The following is a 21,555-nucleotide window of genomic DNA, read 5'->3' as shown; positions in this document are numbered from 1 at the left end:
GAAAAATTCTAATACCCTGGGTCATCTTCAGTGCAGCAGAAGAGGTAGAGAAGGGAGATGAATTATTTAAAGCAGCTAAGAAGCTCGACTGTGCAACGTGGCTACGGAAAATAATGGTTTAGATTTCTATGGAGATTACTGCTGTTAGATAAATTTCATAAGGCTTTTAGAAGTCTGAAAATGCATCTACATAATCAACAAGTAATGCGTTGAAAGCTACAGTTTTTTGTATTGGTATTTCTGGTAGTACAGAGATAGTTTCTTTAAGTGGAATGCTGAAGAGATAGAAAACTGTCCAGTAGCCTGACGTGATTTTGGCACAAGAGCATTTTTGGCATTAAGAAAGCATTGAATTTCTGTTTTTCCGTGGACATTCTTGAAAAGAAAAGAAAACAAAACAAAATTTAACATAAAAACCTGTTGTAAACACTAGACAAGTGTTGTATTCTTGTGTGTAAAAATCAAAAACAATACTAAAAAATAAACATAGCTGGGTAAGAAAAATGGTGGAAAACTCACTTTGAGGCATTTATATATTTCGTCTCCCTTCCCATATTCACTTTTTTCCTCCTCCTCTACTTGGTCTTTGGCATTCTGCTTTCACTGTGGGGCAAGTTAAGAATGAAATGGCAGCTAAACTTGTGATGTCCCTGATTGCTTGCTAAGTTTTAGTCGTGCTGATTGAAATTCTTCAAGCTTGGCCCCAGAATGTGTTCACCAGAAAGGACTCCTTTGCAAACCAGAGTAGTCTTTGCAAAAAGACTTTGGAGAACTTCTGCTTGCTAACTTTTGTTTTCATACAGTCTTCTTCCTTGTATAGTATGGAGGAGTATCAGTTTCTGAAGAATTCGTTTCAAACCAATCCTCTGATAAACCTGTGTAGTATTTTTATACTCAAATCTTAGCACTGGCTTGCATTTAATTGCTTATGTCTCAAGGAATCCAAAGATGTTTAATCCAATAAGGATAAGACAGTGATAGGAATGAAAAACCTTTCTTCTGTCTGCAAATAAGGGAATGTGGAGCGAAAACCATGCAATCAATTTCATCTGATCTTCAGCCAACTCTGAACACAGACATAAACTTTGAGTAATTAGCCCATGTGTGTTTGTATAGATTTCGTTCATCTCCAGTCTGGAGATATTTCTGTCCTTATGGCAACATAGCTGAAGTCTATTAAAGCAGGATGAGTTACATTTATTAACGGGCCATTGCTGATTGTGTTGGTTGAGCAATTGATACTGTTAATGAAAATAAACCTTTGCATTTGATAATAAATGAACACTGAGTGTTCACTATCGGCCTTGTCAATTTAGTGTTAAATCTTGAGCAATTGTTTTGCACTGGATATTTGAATGTATATTATCTGACAGTGACTTTAAAAAAAAGTGAATGTGCTGAGGCTGTGGGACAGGGAGCAGAACTGCACAGTCCATTGCATGGTGAAGCTTTCTTTTGAGTTGAGTTACAGCATTGTAGAACTGCACCACTGGATGCAGTGGTAATTTCAGTACTCACAGCCAATAGGAACATTGTGTTTAAATGAGTAGGACAAGGATCAGGCCCTTAAGTAATACATGCAGATTTAATAATCCTCAGTTGGATGCTGAAGTTATTTTATTATGTTCACTAATTATAGCCAAAGTAGTATATGCAGTCTAGAAAATCAACAGGAACAAAAGTGGATGCATTTCCAAACACTAATTTCATCTTCAGAACTGTTTTTTTGTTAATTATGCCAATTAAAAAAGGGAATCTCTGTTACATGTGATTATGGCAATATGTGCTTTTACGTTAAGTGCTGTGCAGTGAGATTACATCTGTGTGTGCCAGCCCCACATGGGTGGTTTCCATATGCTGGGCGTTTATGTTAAATTCCTTTTGTCCTGTTCCAAGATGTACGTTTACTCTGGGCTGGGGGCTGAGCCATGAGATGTAAATCTCTAAGAAATGAGTCAAAAAATATACTGTTATCAGCAGGGGTGATCCTAGATGGCCTGGCTCTGGTACAGAAGAGGAAAATGCTCTTTCTGTAGTCTGCTGCAGTCTCACCCATCTTCATATGCCGGCGTTAAAATAAATCTGACCTGTTCACTGTGTCCGTTTCTCTTGCTTCCATGGAGGGCTGCTCTGCCTTTGGTGGCCAAGCCATGAGGGTACTTGTGGTGTCCCAGAAAGAAAACATATCAGCCACTTGTTCTTTTGATGCCAAGAGCAAACCTAACATTGAACAGCTGGGGCATCTTTCTGTTGATCTCCAGTAATGTTTTTTCTATTTCCAGAGTTGCCTGCTGGTTGGGAGAAAATTGAGGATCCCGTATATGGTGTCTACTATGTAGAGTAAGTGCTGTGCTGTGGGGCTGGTGGGGCTGGTGAGCAGTGGGGGCTTGACTGTGCAGCATTCCAACAGCATCCTGCGTGGAGCCCTGATGCCTGCTCTGTTGTAAGGAGCATGGTAAGGAGGTGTGGAGGAGCTGGTGTACCCACACCGCCCCACAGAGGTTCTTGTGCTGGGCTGTGTTGTTCAGACTGGAGTTATGGGGTTAGTGCAGCTCTCGCCAGAATTAGAACAGCTCCTTCATCTGAATGACAAATCCATCTCTTGGGAAACTGGAGAGCTGAGTTTTGTTTCATCACTGACCCCATAAAATGAATTTTTAATTATGTGTATACTCCTGTCTACTAGGATGGCTTACGATAGCCCTCAGAATAGACATGGAATGCGATTTCTGTCTGCTTTGGCTCATTTCTGACCCTACCATCTGTGCCTAGGGAAACAAGGTTAGCAAACTGTATAATTAAGGCTTGACGTTTATTTGTCAAAGACATGGAGAATATTTTTCTGCTATTAAATGCCATGCCAAGACATTTCTCCAGCTTTTTTTCCCATCACTTCACATATGCATGCCAGTTAGTTCTGTGGCACGCCTTCCTGTTGGAATTAAACTGGAAAGTAACAACAATGAGGCATAACTTTATTTTACTTACTATCTATAAACTGGCAAAATGGTTTTAATTTGAGCATCTGTCCCTTCTAATTCAGGCACTCCATTATTACTGATTAATAGCTTTTTTGAGAAACAACTGTATGGCAAAAAGGTTTAAACTGTATCATTTTTTGGAATCGTTCTAATTTCTCCTAACAATCTGAAGCTGTCTTGAAATGGAAAATCTTTTACAAAACTCATGAAGTGGCTTTTACTTGGTTCTTTGGTTGTTTAAATATTGATCTTTAGCAGAAAAGTTCAGAACCAGCACTTTGCAGTGCTCACAGCATAATTACTTGAAAATGTGTTTGGTTTTTATTAAAGACATGGTGGGATAAGAGATGATAAAATAATAAGTTCTTAAAGGTAAGCCTTGCCTGGGGCACAGAGGTGGGCTTTAAGAAAATACTGTTCAATCTGTGCGTCCCCTCACAGTGGGAACTCTTTGTAACTGTACAGTAGAAGGGAGATTACAGAAACTATTGAATTAATGGGTGATGAGCAGCTCAACTCTGCTGCACGTGTTACCAGGTATTGGGACTTCCTGTGTTTGTTGTTTGTTTGACTCCAGTGAGCTGGAGAATGGCTGTGCCCCTAGGAATGCAGTTAAAGCAGTGACAATATAGGCCTGTCTTTAAAAATGCAATCAGACAGACCTCACCTTTCCTGCTGTAGTTTCATTTCTTTTACAGAACGGATCACTGCTTTAATGTATTTGATGTAATCTACCATTCCTACTGAGATGTCATATTGATACTGGAGTCCTCTTTGTTTTCTTAAGCAGGCTTTTTGGCTCACCCAGATGAGCACTGCTTCACATGCGCTGCTGTTGGTATTGTTTGGTTTTTCATTCCCTTCCTCAGGGAGGTTTCACACCTGACAATGATCCCTGCTTGTCACAGGACAGATTTCCTAATTCATCATTCTTTTCCATCCCCAGCCACATCAACCGGAAGACGCAATATGAGAACCCGGTTCTTGAAGCAAAGAGGAAGAAGCAGCTTGAACAACAGCAGCAGCAGCCACCAGAAGGTTAGCAGCACCAAGGGCACCATGGTGGGGGTGTTCAGGGGGGAACCTGCCCTCCCTCACTTTGGCAGCCCCATTCTCATGGTTTTGTCCTTCATTCTGTGGCCATAGTGTGTTCTAGAGGTAAAATGACACCACAGGAAAGGCTGCTTTGGGACTCGTAGCCTACTGAAGGGAGTGAGGAGAGTTACACGTACACTAGAGAAACCTCTCTGCATGGGAGAGTTTTGGATTTTGTGGAGCTCAAACATCTGAAGTAATTTCGTGATTTCAAAACACTCCCCTTCTCCCCTTTTTTTCCCTTATTCACTTTTTAAAATTTTTTTCCTTCTATTTTCTTTTTAAAGCAACCCAATGGCAATGAGGGACTTACAGGTTTCTTTTTGGACCTTTATAGCTTTCCCACTCCTTGCTGAACAGCATCTCCTGTCAAAGGGAGAGAAGATTTAGGTCTCAGCATTCATCCTACAGCTCCATTTGCCACAACATCATCCCTTCTATTTAGCAGTCAGGGTGAACAGATGTTGTGAGGACTGTGAAGAATAGCTTTAATGTAAATGTTGAGACCACTTCGTTGCAAATCCTGAGTGTGTGAGGAATAGTGTCTGAGCACACAGATTGCTTGACTTAAACACAGAGGATCCTCCAGAGCTGTTTTTTGAACATCCCATTCACTTTGTTCCTCCTCTGCATGTCTCTGTCTGTTCTTCCTGTGCTTTACATGTCTCCTTTGCTCAAACCCCACACTCCCAATGCGTATGTGTGGAGGAACTCGTAGTGCTGTTGTGAAACGAGTAACTTTTCCCTCTCTGCCCCCTCCAGAATGGACAGAGGAGTGTCCATCTCTCCCACCACCCGCTGCTCCAAACCTTGTTTCAAACAACCAAGAGGCAGTTCGGGAAGCACCAGTGCAAGGTAACAACCTTGTTAAACCAGTTGTAAAAGCACAGCAAGGTTTTTTCCTGCAAAGAAAATTCCCACCACAACCAGTAAAGGGAGTATCATACACCAGGGCACATCTGCTCATCTGAATTCCCCTCGACTTTGAGACTAATTGTTTCAAAGCCACATTTGTTGCCAAATGTGAGGAGCAGATGAGATTACCTGCATGAAAAAAATCATGACAGTTCTTCATGTAGTGTCCCAAGTCTTCAAAAAGGCATGAAAACGTGAGTTACATTAATGGGTAAAACCCACTGCTGCTGAATGCAGGTACAAATAGGAGATCTTTTTCTACAGAGCTGTACTGTTAGGCAAGGATTGTGCTTTTATATCTTCCTGGATGAGTTTACAGCATAGCTCTTACAGTACGATCCAGGGCATTTCTTTTTGTTCACACAGGGCAGCCTTCCCTCCCAAAAAAAGACAACATAAAATCGTACAAGGCCTCCAGCACATTCCCATGGGATATTAGAATATATTCAGGTAATGCAGATTGGCACCAAGGAGAAACATGTGTGGAGATGGTATACTATCCACCAGCATCCAGCACTGGTCATTTCATCCGAGTGCTGCTTTGTACTATGAGATGGTACAAGGGCTGCCCAAACTCCATGCCTGGCAATGCAGGACCCATTGTGCTGGGGACCTCACTCAGCTCTCTACCCGCTCCCGACTGCCATCCACTGAAATCCTGCACCAAGATTTTTGTTAGCCTGCCTCAATGATGTTCTGGTCCACACTGATACTCCTTCTCTCTCTCATTCTTTCCTCTTCCTTTCTTAGTGCTGCTCCTCCTTCTCTTGCTCCCTGTTTGTAGCACTGTTCCCAGCTTCCCTGTCCCCTCGCCCTGTACCCAGGTGTGCCCATTTCCCTCTGGTGGCACTGCTGGGATCTCCATATACGCTCCTTTAAAACATTCTCCCCCTGCAAACACTGTAGGTGGGACATAGCTTGTGGTGCTACTGTCTCTTGTTACTAAGGGCAAGTTTAAGCTGTGTTCGTGGGCAGATGCTGGCAAGCTTTGCTTGTTCTGCTCATTTTTTGAACCAAAAACGAGCACAGGGCCAAGCCCTGCTACACGCTGCCTATGTTTTGCTGCACCCTGGGATCTGAGCACAGCATCTGCCTGCCATGTGCAGGATTACCACGTTCCTGTGCTACCCTTCAAAGGCAGAATACTGAGTCCTTGCACTGCCCCCTTATGAATAATCTTCAAATATACATTTTATTTTATTTTTTCCCCCATTCAAAGGCTTACAAGCCTCCAGTTTCCCTCAAGGTTTGCTTTCTGAGCAAAGCCCCACGGCAATGCTGCCGAGGTTTCTGAAAGGATGCCAGCTCTGCTGGCTTGACACAGGCTGCTGATCCTGGAGCTGTCACCAGAGGGCTTAGTGGCACAGGCTTTTCCCCTCTAAGCATTAAAAACAATTAAAAGTGCAGAGGTGCGCTGTTGGCATGTGAAGTACACAACCCCTTTCCCATCCTGTGCAGAGTGCTGTGCAAGGATGAGCTTTTGCTTTTGGAGCACCTTCTTCTCCCTTATCCGTGCTCCCAGAGAGCGTTAGCAGCCCTACAGCACAGCTCCCCCAGGACTCGAGATGCTCTTTGATCCACCTTCACTACAGCACTGCTTCATCCATAGCAGGTGAGGAGCAGGAAGGAAGGAGTCAGACTTGAAACAGTTTCTGAAGAGCGATGTCAGCATCCCCTCTGCTCCTCACCAGAGGAAGTCATAGTGGGGTAGTGATGGTGGGGTGGTAGGGGATTAGCTGAAGGGTTATGGGGTGTCTGGACATTGCTCTGGAGCTGCTGGAGATGGCCAAGTGGAATGAAACAGAGATACTCATTTCTGCGGAAATTCTCACTTAGTCCTTAGTGCAGTGGATATAACCACCTTGACGCAGAGATAAGGCACATTATTAAAACCAGCATTGCTAGCTTTAATATATTCCCTTCCAAAAAAAACCTTTTCCCCCTGTGTGGCCTTGGAACTGTGGTGCGTACAACTACAGCAAAGGCAGCAGCTGGAAGTAGGAGGGTTTTGCTCGCTCCTTTCTCTGCATGATTGGTCCCAGGGAGACAGGTGGAGGACAGCGAGGTGACAGAGCGGCAGAGTCTGGCCCTGTCCCAGCTCCCTGCTGTTTGTGCACTTGTTAGAACGCAGAGGGATGGAGGAAAAGAAGACCAAATGCTCTTGCCTGCCTTTTTATAGATTTTCCAAACTTCCTACACAGGGAAACCTTTTTTTACAAGAAACCCTTCTGAGTTGAAAGGGAAATTCATCCACACCAAGCTAAGGAAAAGCAGCAGGGGGTTCGGCTTCACCGTCGTCGGAGGAGATGAGCCAGATGAATTTCTGCAGATCAAAAGTTTGGTGCTTGATGGCCCTGCGGCGCTGGATGGCAAAATGGAGACAGGTACTGGTGCTGGAACTCAAAATCACCACCACCACTTTGGTTTATGGTTTTGGGGATGTTTTTATAAGCAATTCGAAACAACCTTTAGTCCTCATTGCATTTTTGGAATAAGATGTTCAGCTTTCCAGTCAGCAAGCAGGGAGGTGGGATGCAACGTGAGGAAATCCTGATAGGATTCACTCGAATATCACACGCTGAGCATCCCTGTCTTACAGCTACGGTGTTAAAGAATTGAATCGTAACTTAATGCTGAGATTTCAGGCTGAAGTATGTCTGAGACGTGGTACATGACACCGCATTTGTACAGTTGCTGTTTGAGCCTTCTGTTACAGCTCTCAGTTTTGCTCCTGTCAGATGTCAGTAGAACAGGGTGTGACAGTGAGAGCTGGGCTTGGCAATAACTGCTAAATGGGCGATACACTGTCGCTTGAATTTATTACCTTTTTGCATATACCAAGTTCCATTTTCACTTTCAGAAAGTGTTTCTGCGTGTGAAGGCTTTACGTGGAGAATCCACTGTGTGCTGATAGTTCTTGCTTGTCCAAATGCTACCATGGCTTTTCTTTAAAAAAAACTTTAGTGCTGCTCTTTGCCCACGAGTGGCACCTGTGCACTGCTGGGGCTCCAATTCTGTGTTCCTGGGGTGTACAAGTGTGGTGTGGCTGTATGCACCTGGTATATCTCTCTGTGTCCTCTGCAGGGGACGTCATAGTCAGCGTGAACGACACCTGTGTGCTGGGGCACACTCACGCCCAAGTTGTGAAAATCTTCCAGTCCATCCCCATTGGTGCCAGCGTGGACCTGGAACTGTGCCGAGGCTACCCCCTGCCCTTCGATCCCGACGACCCCAACACGAGCCTGGTGACTTCCGTGGCAATTTTGGACAAAGAGCCGATCATTGTGAACGGGCAGGAAAATTATGACTCCCCAGCCAGCCACAGTAGTAAAACAGGGAAAGTCAATGGCACAAAGGAAGCGAGACCCAGCAGCCCAGCTGAGGTCTCCTCCAACGGACCCCATGGGTACCCCAATGACACAGTCTCTTTGGCGTCTTCAATAGCAACACAACCTGAACTGATAACCGTGCATATAGTGAAAGGGCCCATGGGCTTTGGCTTTACTATAGCAGACAGTCCCGGTGGGGGTGGCCAAAGAGTGAAACAGATTGTGGACAGCCCGAGATGCCGGGGCCTGAAGGAGGGTGACCTTATAGTCGAAGTCAACAAGAAGAATGTGCAGAGCCTCACTCACAACCAGGTGGTGGATATGCTGATTGAATGTCCGAAGGGAAGTGAGGTCACGTTGCTGGTGCAGCGAGGAGGTAGGTCCTTAAAACTGCTTGAAAATATTTCTTCTTCAAATTATCCAAAAACATGCATGTCATGAAAGATCTGCTCCCTTAAACTTCAGGGTTGAAAAGGTTTGTGTCCGAAGGTGTAGGAACTGCTGCATGTTGGCAGTTGTAGAGTCAAATGGTTGGTTAAAATTATTTGTTATTTGATGCTTTGCTGGGGGGAATATGCGTGCAGCTCCTGTGTGCTCTTGCACTACACACAGCTTCTGGTAGGGGGCAAGCAGGTTGTATATGGTTACACCTTTGCTTACATGATATCCCCTGATCTGCTCATAAAACTTCATTCGTTTAAAGAATGTGGATATTTGCTGTGTTGTTTTGTTGGATGGAAGAGGCTTGTGATGTATTCTTTTGCAGTGTCTAGTTTGTCCAAACCCAGATAGCCATGGACTATTCAGTGTGGAAGTGTTATACCCGGGATGCAGCTGGAGTTAGAGGCACAACATTTAAACTTTCCCAGGTTGTGAGCAATTGAAATGCTTCTTGGCCTGTTTATTTGCTGGCAATGAGGAGCTGAACTCAGTTTTGGTTGCATTGCTGAGGCGCGGTGATTTGCATGGATGATGCACAAATCAGCACCTTACAGGGATGGGCACTGAAGGGACATAGGGGAGGAGAGCAAGGAGCAGAGGCTGAACTCAGCCCTGTGAGCAGCACTGGCTGTGGAAGTGCCGAAACCTTCCCAAAGTGTTTTAATTGTAGCAAATTGGCAACCAAAGCCAGTCCATTTAATGGGAACAGGCTGCCTTCTGAATTGGCAGCTCTGGTTTATTGTTTCTGAAGGGCTATTTCAAGGAATGGAGGATGTGGATTCTGCAATTAATAGCAGTTCTGGAGCAAGCAAAGCCTTTCTTATCCGCCTTCTTTTCCAAATGCTTACTTTACTTTAATATTTTGTTAGTAAATTAAAAAGTGGAGAATGGAATATATTACAAGCTCTCCAATTTTCCAAGCGTGAGTTCCCTGGAGACCATCAATACTGGATAGGCTTAAAAAATGCACTGCAGACTCATGATTAATATATGCATTTTGGAAAAAATATGGTTGGAAGAAAGATAGCAGCTATTATTAATTCTCCGTGAGAGCACATATATATCTGGTACCACCATACATTAATTATTTGAATTGTGGCTGACATTTAATAATCCTCCTTATGCCTTGAAGGCGTAATGAAAAGATTTGATGAGGAAATAAAGGCACAGTTTCAATAGGATAGTAAATAGTTCCCTGATAATCTTGCTGAGTCTCTTTTTTAATTAATTAATTTTTTTTTTGCTGAATTGAAATACTAAACACATGTTGAGCATTTGCTGTCCCCTTCCCAAGCAGACAACACGTCAGTCTCCTTGATCCCATTGCATTGATCCCACTGTTTGTAAGCAAATTCAGGGCTCCTGGAGCAGTTTTTCCAAAGCATCCCTATCAGTTGTCTTTTCCTCATCCTCCCTCTGGTGTCCAGTAAAGAAAGTGCTCAGCTGCTATCATGCAGCCACGCATCAACCAGGCATCTCAATGCTGGAAAATGCTCCCTAAGCCCATCTCATGGTTTGGGCTCTAACACTTGAGGGACTCAGGAGGAAGGGTGCAGGTGGCTGATAGAGTTGTACATGAGAGCAGGTTGGAAAAGCTGCTGTTACCTAGCAAAATGAAGGGACAGAGGGGATAACATCATTGTCTTTAGCTACTAGACAGGAGAGAGAAGGTCCTCGAGCCAAAGAGAGGTCTTGACTGAGGATCAAATGGGTGTTGTTTGGCTGTGAGGGATTTTATAGGGATCATATAGAAGGTTCTAAGCCATTAGAGCCTTAGTCAAGTTAGACTAGAGGAGGCAGGAAGCCATTGCTGGGTGAAGGTGAAGCCCAGCAGGGGGGTGCGACAAGAAGATGCTTGGCAGTGAAGGAGGTCTGTTCAGGGCCTGGGTCTGTGAAAGTGCCAGCACCCCTGATTACAAAATGCAATGCACTATGTCATTGCACATCTCATTTATTTTAGAGAATTATTGTTAATAAGGTCACAAGAAGGCACATCTTTATTTCAAATATTTTTAACTGAAGGAAGACCCAGCATCTTTAAACATGGAACCTACCAAGTAAAAGCAAAGAAAGCAGCAACAAAACAAAGGTATATTTGGCATCTGAAATCCATTTCACATTGAAGCCTTGTCTACACGGAGTGATTCAAATACCTCTTCATTCTGCATAGAATCTATTCATAATAAAAACACCATTCTGTTTGAATAACCTCCCTGTTTCCCGAGTGACTTCTATTGCAGGGAGCCGTGTCTGTGCCAGGACAGGTGGGGGCTGTTTGAGAACAAGGGATTCTGCCTGTGCTGCATTTGGGTCAGTCAGATCTAGCATTTGTCTGACTGAGAGTATCTGCATGTCTTACTGATGTATTTTTCACCTCAGATTAAACATGATTTTATGGGTGTTTTTTTTTCAATTCTAGGCTAGTTTTCTGTAAACCATCCAACACTATTGTGTCTGTTTTGTGTTCAGTTACAAGAATTGGGATGAGTAGTTTTTCTGCAGGTTTGAATGGACAGTTTCCCTTCCAAGCTTTTAGCATTTCTATTGACCAGGAGGTCTGACCAGGAGGACAGACCTTGGGCCTGATCTACATAATCCCCTCTGAGATATCTTCTCACTCTGCTCCAGATCAAAGTAAAAGCATTCAGGTGGGATGTCATTCACATGCCATCTGCAAACCAGTGCAGTTTATAGTTGCTTTCCCAAGTGCCAAATTCACATCAAACTGGGGAATGCAATTCAGTCTTTTGAGACATAGACGATAAACACCAGTGTTTCAAAACTAAGTGTATTTCATGGGAGGAAAAAACTAAGTAATATCAAATGCCCATCAGTTGGCACCTGAGTGCTGGCCTCCATGTTAGTGCAGTCAGTAGTAAAATCTCTATTCATGGTTCAGCTGTGAATGGAGGATGTTTGCTGGGGGAGATGAGGCAGGACAAAGCAGGGAAGCCTCTCTTGGTCCCTGACTTAGAGGTCTCAAGAAGGTAACAGGTGTAACTTCAGCAGAGATTTGCAGCAATGGAACAAAATTACAGAGCGCTCAAGCAATAAACCTGTTAAAACTGCTTATCTGTATGGAGCCTCCCTTGCTGTTCCAGTGGTGCTCTTGGCATGTGAGGCTCATGCCATCCACTGCTTCTCTTAGAGAGGAGGTACCTTCTCCTTCCTGTGCCAGAAGTGCGTGCTGGAGTCAGCTGCTCTGGACTTGAAGTGTCTTTTGATAGCCTAAAATGGAAGGACTTTTATTTTCTCTTTCTTTATCTGGTGTTTAGGCTCTTGAAACATCACGTAGTAATATGAAGACGTGTGTCATCTTCTTTAGAGTGCTGGCTGCAGCTTTGGGTTCCCCCTAGTCCTGGCACAGTCAGAAGATCTTTTAGTCACAGTGTGAAAGCTTTACAAACAACGTATTGTAACTACTTCTACTTGCATGCACATTATGGCAGCATGATGGACATCAGATTGCTCTTTGATCTGCAGTGTCAAAATGCAGTGCTTGGGCATAAGTGAGCAGCAAGACTGAGCATGAAATACCTGAGTGGAATGAGATCTGCTACCGCTGCTGGCCTCAGAGTATGTCCACTCACTTTTATAAGCAAAACCATTATATTTATACTTTACTGAGATTCCTTTTCCCCCGAAGAAAGGAAACTTTTCCTTCCTGTCCTTACAAGAAGTGTTGGAAAGCAGTCATTTAGTGGTGAGAGCCGAAGGAAAAAAACTATGGCTGATCTCAGTGTTAGAATTAGAGCTCCTTTTCAGTTGCTATCCCTAATGATGTAAACCCATGGTAATTAGAACTGCAATCAGCTATTCAGTAGAGACTTGAACTCTTTTGAACAAGCCACTCACTTCTGTTTGCCCTTTGGGCAGCAGTGAAGAACAAGCTGAAAGTCAAGCCACTTGAGCATCTAGCTGCCAGAATATTTCAGACTGCCTTAGCAGCTGCTGAAGTAGAGAAAAGTGAGTCCAGAGTGCTTTTAGGACAAAATCACAACCTGGGAATCGGATGACCGTTACCACAGAGCCCGTGTGCCTGTGCCAAAGCTCCTGGAAAGGGAAGAAAAGTTTAGGGTTTCCAGCAGTGATTTCAGTTCTCAGTGCAGAGGGAGCAGAGCATTATACTGGGCTCTTTGTCCCATGCTCAGATCCATAGAAACCCGCATGAAAATCCATCCCACTGAGCTGGGAGCTGCTATCTTCCTTATGATAGGATTTCCTCCTGTATCTACCCCATAGGCCTCCATCTTCTTTGCCCACCAGAAGCAGGAGCAAATGTAATTCCTCTCTGCCACTTGGTGTGCTCCACTGCCCTCAGCATTTCTGAAATTTACATTTCCTGTCTTTGCTTTTTTCCTTGCCTCACCCTCCTGTGTCAGCCACCAGTGATGCTGCCAGGACCTTCTGCTCAGGTGTCTCCTGTTGGTTGAGTCCCTCAGCAATTTGTCATTCAGTGTCTGTTATTTCAGTGTGCGTGCTGTAAAATACCAGCTATTGTAAGTACAAGTAGCACCACCAGAAATAGCTGCTGGGGGTATAGTTCTGATAACTCATAGGTGCCCCTATTTATTTAGTAAATTATTTTTTTTTAAATCAGAATCACAGTATGTTTAAAGAAATATATATTCAAGTATAATCTCAAGCTTTGTGTTTCATTTCCTTTGTAATTCCAAGGCTACTACTTTGTCATTCCTGATTTATGCACTTCCCCCTTTAATTAGGAACTTCATTTGGCACTTAAAGATCCGCCTTTGATTGTTTCCTGTTGTTTAATTTGTTACAATTTTTTTAAAGACTTTTCCCTGGGAAGAAGGAAATCAAACGAGTAAAGCTTGTAAGTTGGTCTACAAAAAGCATAAAAATGAGATGAAATACGTTTTAAATGTTTTGCAGCATTGTCTTTCTGTTTTCAGACTGCAGACAGCCCTAGCACATTGCATGTGTCCTCTCAGGTTTCGTAAAGTCTGCACATCTCTTTTTCCATGCCACCAAGTCCGTCTTTACTGACTTCTCTCTGCTGAGTGGATTTATATTCTAACAAAGCCAAAATAGCTGATGAGACTTTAAAATAAGTTTGAAGCAGGTCTTGATGCTGCATTTACTATTCTCTTACAGCTTTATTCTGATTAGGGGTAGTCTGTTGAGGAGCAGATACTGAAATCACGTCAAGTCAGGAAAAGATGAAATAAACAAAATTACACACTCTTATATTTTTAAAAAAGATGCTTCAAGTTCATACCCATTATTAGAATTGCATGTATGCATGTATTGCAATCCACTGTGCGAGTTAATTTTCCACTAAACAGCTCTGGAGCAGTAGATATGTCTTTTTGGGGGCAATGCTGCGTATTGTTGTGCAGCACAATACAGTGATCACTGGTAATTGGTTTTGTAAAGCAAGCTAGCAGGAACTTGTTTTTCTTTGTGATAAAAATAAGCCAAACGTAACATTTAAAATCAGGTCGTCTTATAAATAATGTAATATTTGGGGATTATGCAGTGTTTTTCTCCTTCAAAGTGCTTTACAGGTGTTAATCTTTGTGACGTTAGCTGTTTGTTTTTGATGATCTGAATTTGCAAAGCTTGGGATAACTGTGTTTACCAGAAACATGAAGGATGGAATTTGGGTGCTGCTGATGACAAGGCAAGGCTCCCATTAGACTGCAGGAGGCAGTAGGGTTTCACCAAGGCTCTGAATGCCTACAAACGCCTGTAAGGCACTGAGGGTAATTGTTAGCAGCTTGCTGAGGCACCTAATAGTTTGATGTGCATGACTAATATTCATATAAATACTGCATTTGCAGGAACAAATTAATTAGTCTTACCAGGCCATGCTGAAATTTCTCAGTGCAAGGCACCCCGTTGAAAAAGGAAGAGACAAATTCAGGTGTCAACCTCCGAAAGAACAAGCACTTCATTTAGAGCCTCAAAATTAGGACAGATTTAAATTGGATATAAGGAAAAAGTGTTTTAGGATAAGGATGGGTGAGGCACTGGGACAGGCTGCCCAGAGAGGTGGTGGGTGCCCCATCCCTGCAGACATCAAAGTCAGGCTGGATGGGCTCTGAGCACCTGATGGAGCTCTGGGTGTTCCTGTGCATTGCAGGGGCGATGGACCAGATAGCATTTAAGGGTCCCTTCCAACTCTAATGATTCTACCATTCTATTCTGTCTATTTATTTCAAGCCTCTGGTGTTCATATTCAATTGCCTTTTCTCTACCCTAAAGGTTAAGAAGCATCAAACAGAGCAGATTTTCATAGGAGCACCTGACTCCAAAGCTCAACAGCTTTATAACATTGCAATTCTGATAATAAAGGAAAATTGGCATTGTTGGCATGTGAACATTTTAATTGCAGGCAGAATTTCCATCTCTCACTGATGTGATGCATGCAAAGTGCTGACAATGATCTGCTCACCATTTGAGGCACAAATGTTTTCGCCTCAGCTGCCCCTCATTAACTCTGTTTGCACTGATTCTTTTCTAGAAATGAGTAAGCAAATGGAGATATGCCTGTGAAATCTGCTTTTCGGGTCAGCATTCGTTTTACATCAGCTGCCCCACATTTTCGTGGCAGTGTGGCCCCAGCTCATGTCCCGCAGATACGTGTGTCATCGAGCTCCAGTCTCTGGGAAGGGGGGAACAGGATGGAACAGTTGCTGATTCATTGCTTGGCATTTTGTTACACACTTTGCATGAATTTTAAGGGCTGAGAGAATTTCCCAAACTTTGCAGATATTTCCCAAAGCGTGCCTCGAGGTCAGGAGGAAACCTGCGCTTTGATAATGAAGGAGATGAGCAATTAACATATTTGGAATCATGCCATAATTTCACTTCCGCGTAACGCCGCGTGCTGACAACGCCATAGCAGCGCTGTGCGCGTTAGATGCTTGGCTGCCTTTCTGTGGCAGGGAATCTGCTTCACAATCAGTAAGAAAACCAAAGCAATTGCTGAACAGTGGAAGAAAGAAATGCCCAACTATCTTCCCATCGGGATGTTTTATTGCATGAGCCACCTTATCTTTCCAAAAGCAGGATGTTCTGAGATGCAGATGAAACTGGAGGCTGCTTAGCAAATGAAAAATGAGAGCGCTGAAATTCTTCCTATACTGTTTTGTGCTCCCTAGTTTGAGGTTTTGAAAGTTGCTGTGGTTTTTTATGCTTTTCTTGTGTGTGTGTGTGTGTGTGTTGGTTTTTTTTTCTCTCTTATGTTTGATTTGTTTTTGTTATTAAACACAGAAGTGGTAGAAGTGGAGCAACCCAAACCCACATGGTGTTGTTTTGAATCAAACGTGATGTGATATAACACAAGGTGGCACAGCAGAACCTAATACCAGGCACTAGATAAGGCAGATTTAACTCGAGATGTGCCTCCCACATCTTTGCTGAGATTTGCACAGCAAATGGAGCAGACTTGGAGCTGTACAGCTCAGAGGGGTTTATTCCACTCAGTCTTCCTGTTACCCTTACACCCTCCAGTGTGGCATTTTGGTGTGCGTGTGCCTAAAAGGAGTGGGTTTTTATCAGCCACACTGCAGATGGGTGCAGTGGCTGCTGCTCTGATTTGGCACTATAATAACAGGTCATAACAGAATTAAGGAATCCAAGGAAGGTCTTTGTTTATCGCTGTAATTAAACACATTAGAAGCAATAGCAGGTGGGCAAAATTGAAGAAGAAGGATGGTTTTATAATGCACTAGTAGATGGTTTTGTTCTGAGACAGATTGTTTTTAAATGTATGTCCTCATGTCTCCAATCCTATTCTAAATTTATTTATTTATTTATTTTGCAATCTCCATCAGGATTTGCTGTTTCTTCATTCCATATTTCTTTTTCCTTGGTCTGGTGTTCTCCCCTTTTTGATGGTGCTGAGAGCTAAGAGTGTTAAAACAGTGCCTTTTGTGCTAACAAACCTGCAATGTACCTCAAGCTGTACATGGGGAGCCAGCAGGGCAGGTAGTGCAGGTAGGTTGGGTCAAGAAGGCTGAACTTTGGATGATGGTGCAGCTGGGGATGGTAGTCCCATGACCAGGAAGGTCATGTTGGTAGGGATGTTGCAGGTGGAAGTTTTGACTCCATCCTGATCCTCAAAGCTGAGTTCCTGAGATGCACAGTTACATACTTGGAATTACAGTGAGCTGCTGATTGATTTTGCTAGAAAACCCTACTCTAAATTGATAAAGTTATGTTTTTTGAAAGCACGTGCAGATCCCTGTCGTAAAGATCTTCTGTCTCAGTGTGTGGTGTGCCTGTGCACGCCCCAGGGCTGAATCTGGCTAAGCATTCTGTAAATATTAGCATATTGTTATGGGATGCTACTTATTAATATCAACAGCAAACTAATGGCAGGAGGGCCTTATTTGCGTGCATCCCCTTTGTGCAGGACGATCTCCAAATACGAAATAATAGAATCAACCATAAACCAAGCAGTTTTGACCAGGATAAATACAGATAAATACAGATGTGACAGCAGCAAAGTATGATTTTTCCTCTAGTGGCCTGCTCCATGCTGTGCATGGAGGGACCCCTGAGATAGCCCATCAGGTGCCACCTCCCCTGGGGACCTGCATGGCTGTGCCATGGGACAGCCAGCTGAGGAGGTGGAGTTTGGGAGCAAGTCTCTCCAAGCCAGAAGTGGAACCCCTGTTTTGTTTCACTTAACCTCAGAGAAATAATAGATTCTTTGAGCGAAGAATCATGGTGTGCTCCAGAAGTAAAGCATGCAACTCATGGGTTTGGGTGCTGCTGAGAAAGGGTAGGTGTCTTCATGCATAGCCACGTATTTATGTTTATGTACATGAAAATGCTTTAGAAATATACCTAATACAGGCGTTCACATGCATACATACATACGTGTGCAAAGGACGTAAGGTGTTCTAATTGCTTTCCAATTCTGATATTCACCTTCTCAGATTCCTGAGGTTTAAGAAATCTGATGTGTATGTATTTGTTTAAATAATAACCAAAATTTTCATTCAAACAAACAGCTCCAACAGCTTGAGCTTTAGGAAAAGCTCTTCTTTTAATGAACTTCATAAATAAAGGCATAACAATGATTGATGTGGTTCCAACCATTAGCTAGGTGGATGAGGGTCATGCTAGTTCTCAATTGCTTTATTATCTTACTGCCTTGGATTTGCCATATGTTTCTTACAACATAGTTAAATTTATATATTTGTAGTAATTAAATAGCATTTTATTGGCCTATATCTTCTTTATCGCTTCTAGGATCACTTCTGGTTTGAGATGCTGAAATGTGACTGAATTTGGGATTGTGAGGAATTGTGTGGCATCCTGGCTGAGAATGAGTAATTGGGGTTGACACAATCAAGTATCTTTAAAGCACCTAGAACTGAAACTCTTGATGATAATGTACTGTGTTTCATTATGTTTTTTGCCAGTGCCAGTGGGTTAAGAAAGCTTGAGATGGTCTCTTGAAAACACCACTCTATTAGCATTAGCACATAGCATTAGCATGAGAATGAGAAACGTGGCAATTTTCACATTATTTGGTAGCTACCAATCTTGATTTATGGCAGGGCTACATTCCTCCCATGTGCATTATTCTTTCAGTTGAAGTTGCATTGCAGAGCTAAGTTTTGCTTGTGCAGTGACACTCCTGCAGATGAAGGTGATGGGCAGGGACAAGGAAGGTCTTCTCTTTCTGGTCGTTCTTTTTTTGGTGGTGCTCCTTCTGACTGTGTGCAGACTTGTGTCTCCTGCTGCCACTTACTCTGGTGTGCTCTTCAGTCTGGAAAAGATCGACTTCCATCTATTTTTTGTCAGATAATATTTGTCCTTTGTTAAAAATTCCTCGCCGGTGGGTTATACAAAACGAAGAGGATTGCTTTGTCACCACCAGCCCCCCCTTCGTTGCCCCCCTGCAGCACTAATGGCCATTAGAGTTAATTATTTAGAGTTCCTTGTTTTTCTTGTAGGAAAATGCAATCGATGTGCAGTGCCAGTTGTGTGCCTGTGTACTCTCTGGCTCCAGTACTTCACCCCTCATCTTTCAGAGTGTCTCCTTTCCTTGATACAGCCTTTGGCTTTTATTCAGTGCAGTGTAAGCAGTACCATTTAGAAAACTTGTGTTGGTTTTCTTTCCCAGGCAGAAACATTTTCTCTGTAATTGTTAACCTTTATGACACAGTCTGAAATGTTCCGTTCCTTGTGTTTTGATTCTTCTCCCCCTAATTTTCAGCTGTTGTGCATTCTGGGCTTCACACATAATTGCAAAACCAAACAAGTGACCTTTATGCCTGGGCTCACCAATGACTCTTTTGTTGTTGCACGCAGATGGACCACAGAGTGCCCTGAGTGGAAATGTTAAGTGATCATTGGAAGTGAAGATCTCATCTCAGTTATTGGTTTCCTCTGCATACAAAAGCACCCCAAAACAAAAAAAATGTTTTTCAGTAGCAGTTGACATTGTAAGCAGTAAAGATGCCTTCCTTCTGGATGGGCTTTTAGCAATTTCAGGCACTTTTGTCCTGTGGTGGATTGTGCAAACTGGCATTGAACTGTTTCAATTTCAGCTGAAACCTTGCTGTAATATATTTATATGTACATATATATATGTCTGTGTTAGAGGGAGAGCTATTCTTGCCATCTGACCTTCATGTGACCAAGGCATTCAGATGGGAGGACTGGGTGTCTTTCTTCAGACTCTGCCTTTGATCGTTTTGATCCGTTTTTGATCCCTATCATGTGTGGCTGTGGGACGAGGTGTGATGCGTCTGGTGTCCCTCTGGGAAATATTTGAGTGCCCCTGGTCTTCTGAGAACTGTCAGCCAAATCCAGCCCAGGTTATGGTGCAGATTTGTAGTTAGGCAGCGTATTCTGTATACGTTCAGTGGAACAGAATTTCCCCTGTATTGTGGTCTTCCTGTGTTATTTTGGTTGCATGAAGTCAAAGGGTTGGAGAAAATATTCCTGTAAAAATCGAGGCCTGCCACGTGTAACAGGCAGCAATATGTGGGGCGATTTCCAGTTTTGTCCTTGGGTTTTAACATGATCCCCTCACAGGTCGGGCTGGGGTACCTACAGCTTCCTGCATCAAAAGTTTTACTGCAGGAGAAGAACTGCTCCTAATGGGCATTAAGAGTGCTGAAGTCATGATGCAGAACTTGCGTAAGGATTTGCATTTTCTCCCTGTATTACAAAACAAAGTTGAGCAGATGGATGCAGCCAGCTGTACATAGAGCTTTAGGGAGTGCTGGGGAAAAAAGAGAGAGGTTTTTGTTAAGATAAATGTAATAATCTCTGCGATAATTAGTTTAATTTAGATCCTTGCCTCTGACTCATTTTTGACTAACCTTGTATGAAGCCTTTCTTCCCTTACTGATGAGCCTGTGAGGTTTTTTTGTGCTTGTGGATTGCTCACTGATCACTGGTATTTTTCATTAAGCAGTTGCTTTATTACATTGTTATTTAGAGGAGACTAATTTGTGTTTTCTAATTAATTTAATTCCACTCACATTTTGTAAGTAGCTACAATGAGACCATTCATGGGGGTTTAGGTCATATTGACATTGTTTACCAGATGTGCCAGTTTGTTTTAAAACACAGTTAACTCTATGATGACAGGAGCCTCTTCGGTGGCTCTACCTTCCATCTTCTATCATATGCACCTCCAAAAACCCCCAAGATTAGGAGCTGCATTTCAGGTGATAGACATCTTTATGGCTTAAATCCCAGAACTGCATTACAAACAGTGTTGATATCAACTCTTACTGCTCCGTTATCAGTTTTGAGGAGCAGCAGCAAAGCCTTGTGGCTTCTCTTTGGCACAAGGGATGGGAATGTTATCACTGTGACCACCAGAAAACTAGGAAATGCGAAAGAGAAGCAAAGTGGGTGTCTGCATGTGGCCCATTTACCTCCTGAAAGCTTTCAGGAGAGAACAGGGAGGATGGGCAAGCCAGGCATTGCGTGGCATGAGCAGTGCCTGATGCATTAACCATGATGGGACGTGGTTAATGTAGTAGAATGAGAAATGTAATTCATATTTGAATTCAGAGCTGTGGGCACTTATTTCTGCCATAAACTTTTTGGAAAAGCTTGATGGTTTCTTGCTAGTGGCACACCCAGGAATTAGAACCTATGCAAGCTTTGTGTTCCTTGCTGTTAAATACCGCATCCCTTCCATCATCTAAGCATGAAAACTACAATTATGTCTATCACTGGCTCATTTGGCCTGCTGTGTCAAGAGCTGGGGGTTTGGAATCAGTCCCTAATTAGGTGAATAAATAACTAAAACACAGGGAAATGCAGAGGCAGGTTATTCCCCTGGCATGGGAAGCTTGTCCCGTGAAAAACTGGCAGCGTTTGTGAACATGCTTTGCAGTCACATATTTTGGTAAAAAATCATTTACTGCTTGTTTTGCAGTGACACTGTGAGATTCATCGGCCTCCAAAGTACCCAGTGCACAATGGCCTTGTGTGCATTTTCTGTCATTTTTCAACCGCTTCCCATCTCTTTGGCATTGGGACAGCTGAAATTAATGACAAACTCTGAAGGAAAGGTTTGCTCAGTAGTTCATACTTAGTAAATTTTAACATCTAGTGGTTATGCTGTAACGCAGTAAATTTTGGTACAATTTGAACCGACAGCCCAGCTGCATCTCAGCTTTATTTTTTGCAATGAGCATTTAAATTGCTGTAGTACTTCTTCAGGCTCATGTTGGTCAGCCAAGGATGCACGCATGCATAGAGATCTGTTCTACCTATTGATTTAATAGGAAAGAGCATCTCTTGGAAGGGGAGAGTAAACGTGTGTGCATGCATGTGGA

At 43.0% G+C, this 21,555-nt stretch overlaps 1 protein-coding gene across 25 annotated transcripts in view; it reads left to right on the top strand.

The window, feature by feature from the left end:
• The window catches only part of MAGI1 (membrane associated guanylate kinase, WW and PDZ domain containing 1), a 290,518-nt gene that overhangs the window by 229,982 nt on the left and 38,981 nt on the right, over positions 1 to 21,555 (top strand). For 20 of the 25 annotated variants that reach the window (XM_052678832.1, XM_052678843.1, XM_052678828.1 and 17 more), the window contains 5 exons: positions 2,283 to 2,340; positions 3,928 to 4,019; positions 4,839 to 4,931; positions 7,193 to 7,375; positions 8,076 to 8,696. In XM_052678832.1, coding sequence (XP_052534792.1) covers positions 2,283 to 2,340; positions 3,928 to 4,019; positions 4,839 to 4,931; positions 7,193 to 7,375; positions 8,076 to 8,696 — 1,047 coding nt within the window. The remainder of the gene's footprint in view (positions 1 to 2,282; positions 2,341 to 3,927; positions 4,020 to 4,838; positions 4,932 to 7,192; positions 7,376 to 8,075; positions 8,697 to 21,555) is intronic. The other 5 variants (XM_052678839.1, XM_052678838.1, XM_052678837.1 and 2 more) reach the window with 1 other exon arrangement.

The sequence above is a fragment of the Tympanuchus pallidicinctus genome, unplaced genomic scaffold, assembly GCF_026119805.1.
Source record: "Tympanuchus pallidicinctus isolate F22 unplaced genomic scaffold, pur_lepc_1.0 scaffold17, whole genome shotgun sequence".
Classification (NCBI taxonomy): Eukaryota; Metazoa; Chordata; class Aves; order Galliformes; family Phasianidae; genus Tympanuchus; species Tympanuchus pallidicinctus.
This window is presented reverse-complemented; position numbering and strand designations above follow the sequence as displayed.